The 12095-nt window shown below is 46.6% G+C and overlaps 1 protein-coding gene across 2 annotated transcripts in view; it reads right to left on the bottom strand.

The window, feature by feature from the left end:
- Positions 1-328: 328 nt before the first annotated feature.
- CACNA1S (calcium voltage-gated channel subunit alpha1 S) overlaps positions 329-12095 on the bottom strand; it is a 548608-nt gene continuing 536841 nt past the window's right edge. For both annotated transcript variants that reach the window (XM_086923168.1, XM_086923169.1), the window contains exons 43-44: positions 4733-4891; positions 329-949 (exon numbers count right to left, since the gene is read on the bottom strand). In XM_086923168.1, coding sequence (XP_086779294.1) covers positions 704-949; positions 4733-4891 — 405 coding nt within the window. In that variant the 3' untranslated portion in view covers positions 329-703. The remainder of the gene's footprint in view (positions 950-4732; positions 4892-12095) is intronic.

Here is a 12095-nt window from a genome sequence, read left to right as displayed (position 1 = left end):
CCCACAAACACATTCCTTTACATGAGGCCATTCACTCCTTATTGTTCCAAATATTTTTGAGATCTTGTTGGAACCATCAACTGCTATGCAAGCCCCTCGTCCCAAAACCTACTTTTACTCATGAGGCCTTATACCCATTACTTGCAAACGTTTGTGCTGAATCATTTATCGCTGCACAAGATTGGCTATCTTCGGAGCAGAATGCACAGTGGCAAGTCAATGTCAGAATGAAGACGACGCATCCACCCTGGATGTGCAGTGAGTCTCCTGATGGACAATGGGAAGGCAAACTGATGAAGAAAATAAAGACCAACCAAACACTCGGAAGTCGCATGTTTTGAACTGTTTAATGACCCATCTGGCTCAAAAGTAACAGAACGTTGACAGGAAGAGAAGGCTGGAAATCCCATTGGCTGACACTGTACAATCTCAATGACCATATAACACTTTCAAGGGTTATTCCAAGTATCAGTGCTCCTTTAAAGCAAAATAAATTTGCTCTGATGCTTCTAGCAGTGCCTCCCACCATGTTTGCACTGGCCCAAGACTAAACCAATCAGAACCTAGCGCAGAAAATAAAGAGCCAGGATTCCATAGTCACTCTTCAGCAACTGATGAAAGCTCCTTAGAGCACCAAGGTCATGATGGTGGTAAGTAAACTGCACCCTCTGTGGTGCGGTGCCCTCAGTAGACTAGGTGTGTTTCATACTCCAGTAATGAATGTTGCTCGGTCGATGGTGCTAGGACCATAGCACTCCCTCTTTACCAATGACGCATCGGAGGAAGCAGATGCAGACCTCTCAGGGGATGTCCTTTGCTTGACCAGCTGAGCAGCCTCCTTCTCAAGATCACCAATCTCCATGTCAACTGCCTCAGCCATTTCATGTTTTGTTATAGAGATAAAAGTGGGATCAAGGGCCAGGACATCAAGCCCACCGCAGATCAGAGCCTACAGGAAGAAAAGACAAAATGGAGGCAACAATGGTAAGTGGTTTGCTATTTTCAGATCAAGAATTAGTTCTTTATAATTTTCACATATCGATGGCCAACTATCGGGGCAACAATGTTTTTACTCTTAGGGGTAGATGTATCAATATACCCTTTTGCGATTTCTAAATAGCAATTTTTAAGGAATCGCTATTTAGAAATCGCAAAATGGGATGTATGTAGAAAATCGTTATTTTTTAGCGATTTCTTAATCTTCCTTATTTGCGAATTCGCAATTTGCGAATTCACAATTAAGGAATAATTTCCCATTCATTCCTATGGGCCAGGAGGCCCATAGGAATGATTGTGAAATAATTCTCAATTTGCGATTCGCAATTTGCTAATCGCAAATTGAGGATAATTTCAAGGGTGCAGGGGTGTCTCAAGGACACCCTGCTGCACCCCTGAAATGTACATGTTTGTGCATATGGCGCACAAACATGCCCTATGGGCATGTATGTGCGTCACATGCCACCTTCACAAATGCCAAATTGTGCATTTTTAAAAGAATTTGTAAATTACCACCAACTTCAAGTTGGTGGTAATTTGCGATTTCTTAACCTAAATTCGCAATTCCAAAATGCTACATACATAGCATTTAAGGAATCGCAAAATTGCGATTCCTTAAATGCTTAAGCAAAATAAGGATTAGCAAATTTTTGCGATTCCTTATTTTGCGAATTTTTGTTTCATGCCAAAACATGCAAAAAGACCGTTTGCGTTTCGCAAACGACTTGATACATCTAGCCCTTAGTGCTTTATGAAGGAATTTCAGTGAACATTTCAGAAAAGATGGATAGCCAGAATGCACTGTAAGATTATTTTTTAAGAAGCTTTCGCGCTAAGACTCTTGCACTTATATTGTTAGAGGACCTTTTGCTTAGTTCAATGAAAGCAAACCTGCCTGCACTCTTCATGAAGGTTATATTATCTCATCAAGCCCAGGAAAGTTATGTTGATCATGATCTGGCTCACTGGTGTCCATGAATGCACATGGGTGCCCCACTGAGAGTCTGTGGAAGCTGTAGTGCACTCACCCTGCTCAAGGAATTACCTATCCAGTGATATAAGACCTATCTCCCTACAGGGGCACTGCTTTGTTGTAGAGACTATCTAGTCCAAGCGCAACTGAAACCCATACCATGTCTTCGGCCACATCAGGTTGCAGCGTTTTATTATTTCTATGTACGTCTTTGCTCAGTGAACTAACCTGCAAATTGACCAACCCTGCCCTATTCCCTTCACATTGTGCTGAATTAACCCTCTAACTGGTGGCCTATATGATCTCCCGAGATCAAGGTCCGACTAAATGGAACGCCTTTTGAGTTTTCTGCTATTGTCGCTACTCTGGCTGGTGTTGTGCCACTCACAGCAGTACAACACTGTATCTGTATTCTGTTCCGACCCTTAGCGCCATTGACTGCAGTGTTTAATATATGGGCTCTGTGGCATATTTATAAGCACATATAATCATTTACAATTTCTAATACACCTTATTAAACCGTACTATAGATATATTAGCAAATGCTTCACTGAAAGAGCGCCTCATCTGCGCTCATGCGAATAATAATAATACATTATGTAATTGTGCACATCAGCGTGTGTATTTTACTTTTTATAGTACATTTCTCTAAATTACCCATAGATCTGTGCTCAACATTTTGATGGGGGCATCCATATGAGATTCTGCTTAGCATGGTTTTCCATACGGATCGTGAGAGCCAGATTTGTGATTTCAAATGATCATTTTGCACCTTTGTATCAATATGCATTTTTTTGCAGAGAACAAGATATCCACTTTTAACAATGGCCACCATTGCACAGAGAAATGGTTATAACAACTGAGGGGCATATTATAAAGGGGGTTTATCTCTGCTTTTTTGGCTTCAAAAGCCAAGAAAGCGGAGATAAAATTATCTCCCTATTACCTAGCTGTCGCTAACACCAGTTAGCGACAGCTAGTAGGAGATAGCGACCATCTTGGGCCCCACTTTGCATGTCAGTGATATTTATCACTGATGACATGCAAAGTGGGCGTGCCAAGATGTTAGTGACTGGAAACAGTCGCTAACATCGCTATCTCCTATTACCAACTTTTGGACATATTTGCGCTAAGCGTGAATATCTCCAAAAGCTAACACCTGCCCTGAGCAGTTCTTAGCCATGTTATCCAATGGGAGGTGGATAACATGGCTAAGAGCATTAGCTTGCTAATGCATGAATATCGCTGACTTTTCAGCGATATTCATGCATTGGGGCCGATTTTTATCGTATTTGCGATAAACCTTGGTAATACCAAGGTTTATCTGCAATACAAATCGCCGCAGCTCGGCGATCATTTTTTCACGCTAACCAAGCAATAGCGATAATTATCGCTATTGCTTGGTAATATGCCCCTTAGTGCTTTAATGTGCTTTTGCTTATATTCAGAAAAGATTCAGCTATAGCTACTGTTACCATAAGGTTGTGATTCGGAACATGGGGGCATATTATCCAGGGATTTGTTCTCTACTTTTTTGGCTTTAAAAGCCAAGAAAGCAGAGATAAAATTATCTCCCTATCAGCGACAGGGTGCTAACACGCAAATTCGCATGTTAGCACCCTTTTTCACTACGCTTCCCTTTGCATCTCTAATGAGATGCAAAGTGGGCGTTCCAGACCAAAATAATAGGAGAAATGTCGCTAAGCGACATTTCTCCTATTATCAAGCTTCACGCTAACCCTATTAGAGACAAAAAAAGCAGCGCTAACCACGATTAGCGCTGCTTTTTTTACACCTGGTATTTTTCTGACTTAGCCATGATATCCTATGGAAGGTGGATATCATGGCTAAGTTTGTGAGCCCCTATCATCAAGCTAACGCCAAACTTCGAGAGATTATCGTTGGTTTTCCAGCGATATTCTCTCATTTGGCAGTTAGCGTGAGGATTTTTATCACTTCTGAGATAAACGTTGCTAATAGCAAGTTATCTCAGCGATAATTTCCGGCGATGCTTAGCGATAAAAAAATCGTTGCAAAGCCTAGTTAGCGATAAATATAGCTACTCGTTGGTAATATGCCCCATGGCTAGCAACTGTGACTGAAGTAGCAAACCATTGACCCATTCTATTGTAACTCATTCCATGATGGCCAATCCTTTCACACCCGCCTCCTTCTGAATCGCAATTAGTCACAAAGGGCATTTTATAAGTCAGAAAATAATTTCATGCTCGAAATGTATACTTTGTATATGTTCCTTCTGTAGTTGCAAAGCCTGTGAGTTTGTGAATCATGGAATTGGCAACAGTGATAGGGCTTAGCATATGCTGCCCATGCAGTCTCAAGAAAATGTCCTCCTTTGCTGGGTATTTAGGTGGTTCAGCGGGTGTTGTTTTTACCCCTTAGGCTCAGGCTTTAAAGGCATTGGCCTATCTTGGTGCATATCCAACATGCTGAGAATAGAATAACAGGCTGCTGCAATATTATGACCAAAATATCAAGGACCAAAATATCAACAGGTAAGTATGTTTAGATATTCGGTACCTAATCACATATATATTTATTAATAATCTATATGCCTTCAAAATATGTAGACGTGGAGTTACGCATAGTAAATCTAAACTTCCTTAGATGCACCCACCTCCTCGATACTTTAGTTTTCAATATTTTGATTACAATATTGTGGCCACTTGATATTCCAGCCTACAAGCCCTACATGCTCCCAGCAAGCACGCAGTGCTCTTGGCATCACAGGACCAGCCTTACCTGTGTGATGAGATGGTCAGTAGCAGGGGTGTTAGAAGAGGAGTCAGCTCTCTGTTTGTTGTGACTGGAAACCTGGCTTCCCAGCAACTCAAAGTCCCATTCGGAGTCTTCAGTTCCATTCTCAAGGGGCAGTTGGTGGGCACTGCCAGTTCTGGAAAGCTAAAAGGAATATAATGAAAGTTGATGAGAAGGATTTCTAGCATTAGATGTAGGCTGATAGACATACATGATACGGTCTTAGTGCGCATACCTGGAAGGCACGGAATAGGCATGAGAGTTGCAGATACAGGATTATGAAGGAAGGGACAGGAAACAGTATGGCACATGGAAGTACAGAGGTGTTAAAAGACCAGTATAGTGTAAAGCAATAAGTGGATATGTGTCCCTGGGCAAACATGTGAATGTGAATGTGGAGAAGCAAGAGCAGGGAGATCTGTGGTTGGGCTTTTGATCAGTGGCATCCGGCACAGGTAAGAGCGGTGCGGTGGGGCGGGTGTGGGGCGGGTGTGGAGCGGGGTGGAGGGATAGTCGACAGATGATGGATTCGTTTAAATGAAATTAAAAAAAAAATTAAAAAACCTTGCACTCGCATAGTAAGTGGTTTTATTTTTTTGTAATTTAATTTGAACTAATCCGTCGTCTGTCGACTCCCCCCATCCGACCCTCCCCTGCCACGCCTCACCCCTCTTTCCTGTGCCAACTGCCACTGCTTATGATTCTCTGTTGTGCAGCAGACTCACAGACTTCCCTGTAGAGTTCAACAGCTGAGCACTATAGTCAGCCACTAAACACCACTCGTTATGGGATTAATCCAAGTTGCTTCAATGTTGAAGGATGGTAGTGAGAGAGGAGTAGACTATGAACACAGTGGAGGCAAGAAACTAAACAAGACCGACTGGAAACCAAAACAAGTCCTATTAAAAATGTTTACATCAGGCCCACACTGCAGGAAGTTGCGACTAGAATGGGGACATGGGGGCCTGGGTGGGCCCTGGCAGCTAATTTTTCTTTGAAAGCAGCCTCCTAGATTGTAGCAACCAGGGGAAATAGATGAAAGAACAGGCCTGTCCTGGGCCCAAGAATTGTGTCTGAGTTTAAGATAGGTGCAGACCATTAAAACACAGTGCTAACACCATTGGGGTTCCTTGAGCAGCATATGACTGGTCTGTTTATTAAGTGAAGGCTATGGGTTCCTCTTCGAAATAATCCACACACAGCTTCCAATTGTAATGTTTAATTACTATTGCTGTCTACTCACTCTGTGTGTCTGAAAATGAAAACAAGAATTGGCAAAGCCAATCTGTTTTGCATTGGCTGCCAACCTTCTGGCTTTTGCAATGCTTTGGTTTTGTTATGGTTTTTGAAAAACATTCCTGCTGGTCAAGCTGGTAGACCTGCATCAATTTAAATTAAAATAGTGAATAAAAGAAAACAATATGTTTGGGCCTCTAAAAGAAGACATTGCATTGGGTGTGCTCTTTGTAGAAAGGGCCATAGGCAGAAGCAGGCTGACCCATGCGGTATCCTCGGAAGCTTGTTTCCGGTCCAGGGAAGGCATGGCTTGGCAGTTCTGACTGGACTGTTCCCGTGAGGCACAGGGTCAGACTGATTTGCATATAGCCAGTGTCTAACCCAGGGTGGTGTGGAGTGCAAAGAAACAATGGATTTGGTCCCAGATCTCTGTAATGACTGGGGTGAATGTATGACTTTGTTCTTCATTCTGTCCATCAACTGTGGTTTTTGCGTATGCTGTAGTGGGTAGAAGAAGAATGTGAATGACACAATAGCATGCAAGTAGATAAGGAGGTTTGGCTGAAAGTCCCCAATGAGAAGTACTTATAACTTTAGTAAAATCAAGAGATCTTGGTTACGGTCCGACCTAAATATGAGCCAAAGATAACTCCTCTCTATTTAACCAGCACCAACAAGTATGATGCTATAAATATATTTTAATCATCTATTGTCCATCCTGTTTCTAAGTACTCCTCAACTCAAGATCGCCAAAGATGGTTGGCTAGCAGTTCTACGGGGAGCGAGTTCCAAAACTTGGGTGCCAGGTGGAGAAGGCTCTTCCTCCCCATTTCGTCCTCCTGAATCTGGGAACAGTAAGTAGATTTCTGGAGGCTGAGCGGAGAGTTCTGGTAGGGGTATAGAGGCTAATTAGCCCCTTCCATGCGGTCGCGATTCCCTTGGTGTGCTGTAAACAACACGAACAGGGGCGGGCCGTGACGAACCCCAATCGTCATCAGCACACGAGCACCGTAGTGCATGACGGCTGGGGTTCGTCATCAGCATGGAAGGGTTAAGGACCTGATCCCTTCTGAGCCCGAGCCATGGACAGCCCTGTGAGCGAGACATAGGAGTTTAAATTAGATCCTGGCCTGAATTGGCAACCAGTGAAGATCTTTGCTGGCCTTTGTTGCAGAGGAACGCCTAGGTAGAATTAAGACCATCCGAGCTGCGGCATTCTGGACCACCTGGAGACGCTGAAGTGATTTCTTGTTAATGCCTGCATAAAGCGCATTACAATAGTCAAGTCTGGACCCCACCAGGGCAACCGTTGATTGTCTACGGGCATCAGGTGATAGATAAGGGGCAATCTTTTTAGCGTCCGAATGATGGCACAGCATGTGGACACTGTTTTATTGACTTGAAGGTCGAAAGAGAGGTCAGGATCTATAAGAACTCCCCCAAGTAAGTAGGCCACCAGTCCCCAGACCAGAGATCGTAACTCCCTCCAAAGACCAGGACATCCGTCTTTTCTCCATTCAGCTTCAAATAGTTGAGGATCATCCAATGCGCAACTGCTTCCATGCAGGCTCTAAATTTAAAGGCAGAATCTTTTATTGACTTGGTGGTAGAGACGATAATCTGGGTATCGTCGGCATACGATAAAATCTGATACCCAAAAGATCGTATCATTTCAGCAAGTGGGGTCAGGTAGATGTTAAACAAAAGAGGGCTCAGCGGGGAGCCCTGCGGGATCCCACATTGCACCGCCTGGGAAGATGACAAAAATTTACCCAGTGTAACTCTCTGCCTTCTCTGATGTAAAAAGGAGGACAGCAGATTCAGGGCAATGCCCTCCACACCTATCCCCTTTAGCCGGTCAACCAAAATTGAGGGGGAAAGGGTGTCGAAGACTGCCGTTAGGTCCAGCAGCACCAACAGCGTGGTCTGTCCTCTGTCAACCTCTGATCTGATATTATTGATCACGACAGTGAGGGCAGACTCGGTGCTGTGGGCGGCACGAAACCCATGTTGGGAGCAGTCCAGCAAATTTGCACTCTCCAGATATGCGGCTAAATGGTGATTTAAGAGGGCCTCAAGCATTTTAGCGGGGGCTGGGAGCAGGGAGATAGGTCGATTTTTTTTAAGACTTCCGGATTCAGAGTTGGCTTTTTTAAAAGGGGTCTCACAACTGCTGTTTTCCAGGACTCTGGAAAGATCCCTTCTGAAATGGCTTTATTCATGACCTCTAGCAGAGGGGGGAGGACCACCTCTCTGCATGCCTTGAGCGTTTTTAGAGGGCAGGGGTCAAGGGGCGAACAGGGCTTAGTAGCGCCAAGAAGACGGTTGATATCTTCTCTTGACAGCAGAGGGAAACTTGCTAGGCAAAAGGGGGAACCAGGTTCAGAAATCTCAGGGGCAGAGACTGAAGGTTTAGGCGGAGATGCCTGAATGGCATCCAACTCCAGATTCAGAGATTCCAGGGAGCAGTGTATGTCCTCAATTCTAGTGAGAATGTGGTTTTACATTTAATTATACATGTACATACTGGTACTATTGTCTTTAAAGCACAAGTTACTTACCTTTGGTAACAATATATCTGTAAGAAACATTAGTAGTAATAGATGCCTTACCTTAGAATTACCCCCAGGCATCAGACTGGAGCCGGAAAGTTTTTCATCAGCAGTACCCCTGCGCGTTGGTAGGCATTGTCGTGCAGCTGTGTGTGTGTCGTTGGCTTCGTTGGCACCGTGATGACGTCTTTAGAGATACTTAGACGCGCCCACGCGTGCTGACGTCCTTTCTGTACACGACTTTCCGCGCCTAGAACGCAGAGCCATGCAAGATACTGACCACTGGTGCCATGATACCAGGGCCCTGAAAGGGATGACCGTAACCCTAGAAATCAGTTGGCAGAACAGGGAGGATGGGTGGGGCGGTAAGGAATCCATCACTACTAATGTTTCTTAGAGATATATCATTACCAAATAGTAAGTAACTTGTGCATCTGAAAGAAACACGTAGTGATAGATTCCTTACCTTAGAATAGATACCCCAGCAATACCAACCCCGGTGGAGGGTCTGCGAACCAAGATCACACCAGAAAGTCCTGGAGAACAGAACGTCCAAAGAAGTCGTGTCTCCGGACTTGGTTGTCCAGGCAGTAGTGCTGGGTAAACGTGTGTAGCGAGGCCCACATAGCTGCCTGACAAATGTCCTGCAAGGGAACGCCGCGTCCCAGAGCAGTAGTGGCTGCCATCGCCCTGGTAGAATGGGCGCGCAGCCCCACTGGAGGCTCATTTTTAGCCAAGGAATAACAAGCCTTTATGCACAGAACGGCCCACCGAGAAATGGTCCGTTTGTGCACCGCCTGGCCTTTCTTAGGGCCCACGTAGCCAACAAAGAGTTGGTCATCCACCTGGAACTGTTGTGTGCGGCTCAGATAGAAAGAGAGCGCACGTTTTGGGTCCAGACGATGGAACCTCTCTTCCTCTTTAGAAGGATGGGGGGGCAAAAAGAAAGTGGGCAAAGTGATGATCTGCCCGATGTGAAAGGCAGTGACAACCTTTTGCAAAAAGGAAGGACGAGTCCTCAGAACAGCTTTGTCCGGATGGACAGAAAGAAAAGGAGGTTTTGAAGAAAGAGCCTGGAGCTCACTCACTCTTCTGGCAAAGGTGATGGCAAACAGTAAAGCAGTCTTTAGAGTTACAAGATGTAGAGGGAAATTATGAAGTGGCTCAAAGGGAGCACATATCAGAAAGGTAAGAACAAGATTCAAGTCCCACTGAGGCATCACGAACGGAACAGGAGGAAACATGTGCATGATGCCTTTCAAGAATCTATTTACCACAGGGGACTTGAAAATGGAAAGGGTGATATGGGAGCCTCAGGAAGGCGGAAATGGCCGAGAGATAGCCCTTCATAGTGCCCAGAGCAGAGCCCTGCTGGGCCAAAGAAAAAAGAAAAAGAAGGACCTCTGAATGAGGGGCAGAAAGGGGATCCACAGCCTTTGCTGTGCACCATGCCACAAACGTATTCCACCTACAGGCGTATACCGTTTTTGTGGAGGGACCCTTGGCTGCCAAGATAACATTACAGACTTCAGTCGGCAGGTCAAAAGACGTCAACTGCCGCCGCTCAATCTCCACGCAAGGAGGTGGAGGCTGGAAAGGTTCGGGTGGAGGACCGTCCCCTGCTGCTGCGACAGAATATCATCCAGAAGAGGCAGGCGGATCGGAGGATCGATGCTCATACTGAGTAGCTCGGGATACCATACTCTTTGAGCCCAGTCCGGAGCCAAAAGAATAACTTGGGCCCGGTCGCGCCTGATCTTCTTCAGCACTCTGGGCAGAAGTGGTATAGGCGGAAAGGTGTACAACAGACCGCAACTCCACTTGTGATGAAAAGCGTTGCCGAGGGAGTGCCGCCTTGGAAAATCCAACGCGCAGAACTGATGACATTGCGCATTCACTTCAGTGGTGAACAGATCTAACCAAGGCTCTCCCCACTGCTGAAAGAGACCTTGTGGCACGTCCGAGTTCAGACGCCATTCGTGATCCATCATGCACTGACGTCTTAGTTCGTCCGCCCTGGTGCTCAGAGAACCTGCCAGGTGTTGAACCACCAGGGACATGCCCTGATGTTCCAGCCAAACCCAGAGACATAGAGCCTCCTGGCATAGGGTCCACGACCCCAACCCATCCTGTTTGTTGCAGTACCACATGGCGGTCCGTGAACACCTGCACTACACTTCCCCGGGCAGAGGGAAGGAATGCCTACAGTGCCAGTTGGATCACCCGAAGCTCGAACAGGTTGATGTGGAGCTGGGACTCCGCCAGAGACCAGAGGCCTCTGATCTCCGCCTCCCCCACGTTGGCGCCCCATCCCAGAAGGGACGCCTCAGTCGCAACTGTATGCTCCGGTAGGGGAAGGGAGAGGGATTTGCCATTGGCCCAATCGCAATCCGTGAGCCTTGCAGTGCCCTCCGAGATCTGGACGTGATCGGACATGTTGCCCTGTTGCTGTGCCCACTGGAACTTCAGGTCCCACTGCAGAGCCCGCATATGCCATCTGGCATGATCCACAAGCAGGATGCAGGAGGCCATCAAGCCCAGCAGCCGAAGGGTCATCCTGACCGAAACCCGAGACAGAGGCTGAAAGTTTGGAATTATAGCCTGAATGTCCCGGACTCGCTGTTCTGAAGGATAAACCCGAAACTGCGCCGAGTCCAGAACCGCTCCGATGAAAAGGAGCTTCCGTGAGGGAATTAGATGCGACTTCGGCAAGTTGATGGAGAACCCCAACAAATGCAGGAGGTCGGCCGTGGTCTGGAGGTGGGAGACAACTGGGGTGAGCCCGCCTTCAACAACCAGTCGTCGAGATAGGGGAAGACTGAACCCCTGATCTGCACAGATTAGCTGAGACCACCGCCATCACTTTCGTGAACACCCGAGGGGTGCTGGTAAGGCCAAAAGGGAGCACAGTGAACCAAAAATGCTTGTGGCCTACCATGATTCGTAGGTAGTGTCTGTGAGCAGGCAGGACGGGGATATGGATATAGGCGTCCTGCAAGTCCAATGCCACCATCCAGTCTTGCGGGTCAAGGGCAGACAAGATCTGAGCAAACGTGAGCATCTTGAACTTCTCCTTCCGGAGGAAGTTGTTGATGTTCTGAAGTTCTAGATTAGGATGCAGGCCCTTGTCCTTCTTTAGAACCAGAAAGTAGTGGGAATAACAACCACAACCTACTCCTGGCGTTGGAACGCAATTGATGGCCCCCTTGGCTAAGAGGGCAGCATCTTCCTGCTGGAGAAGCGCCAAGTGATCCCCCGACATGCGGTGGTACTAAGGTGGCATGGCTGGAGAGGTTGCCTTGAATGGGAGGGAGTAGCCCCTTCGGACAATTTGCAGCACCCACTTGTCCGAAGTGATGTTGCGCCAGTGGTGGAGATGATGGCGTATTTGTCCACCCACTGGCGTCTGATGGGCCTGAAAGGTGGGACTAGGAAGGCTTTGAAGTGGATGTTGCGGGGGTGGAAGTGGACTGGTCCGCCCACTGGCCCCCTGAACCGCCTCAATGGTTCCCACGTCCACGGCCACGCTGAGGTTGTTACTGCTGTGGCCTGTGGCTTTG

This window comes from Lissotriton vulgaris, chromosome 5 (genome assembly GCF_964263255.1).
Source record: "Lissotriton vulgaris chromosome 5, aLisVul1.2, whole genome shotgun sequence".
NCBI lineage: Eukaryota > Metazoa > Chordata > Amphibia > Caudata > Salamandridae > Lissotriton > Lissotriton vulgaris.
This window is presented reverse-complemented; position numbering and strand designations above follow the sequence as displayed.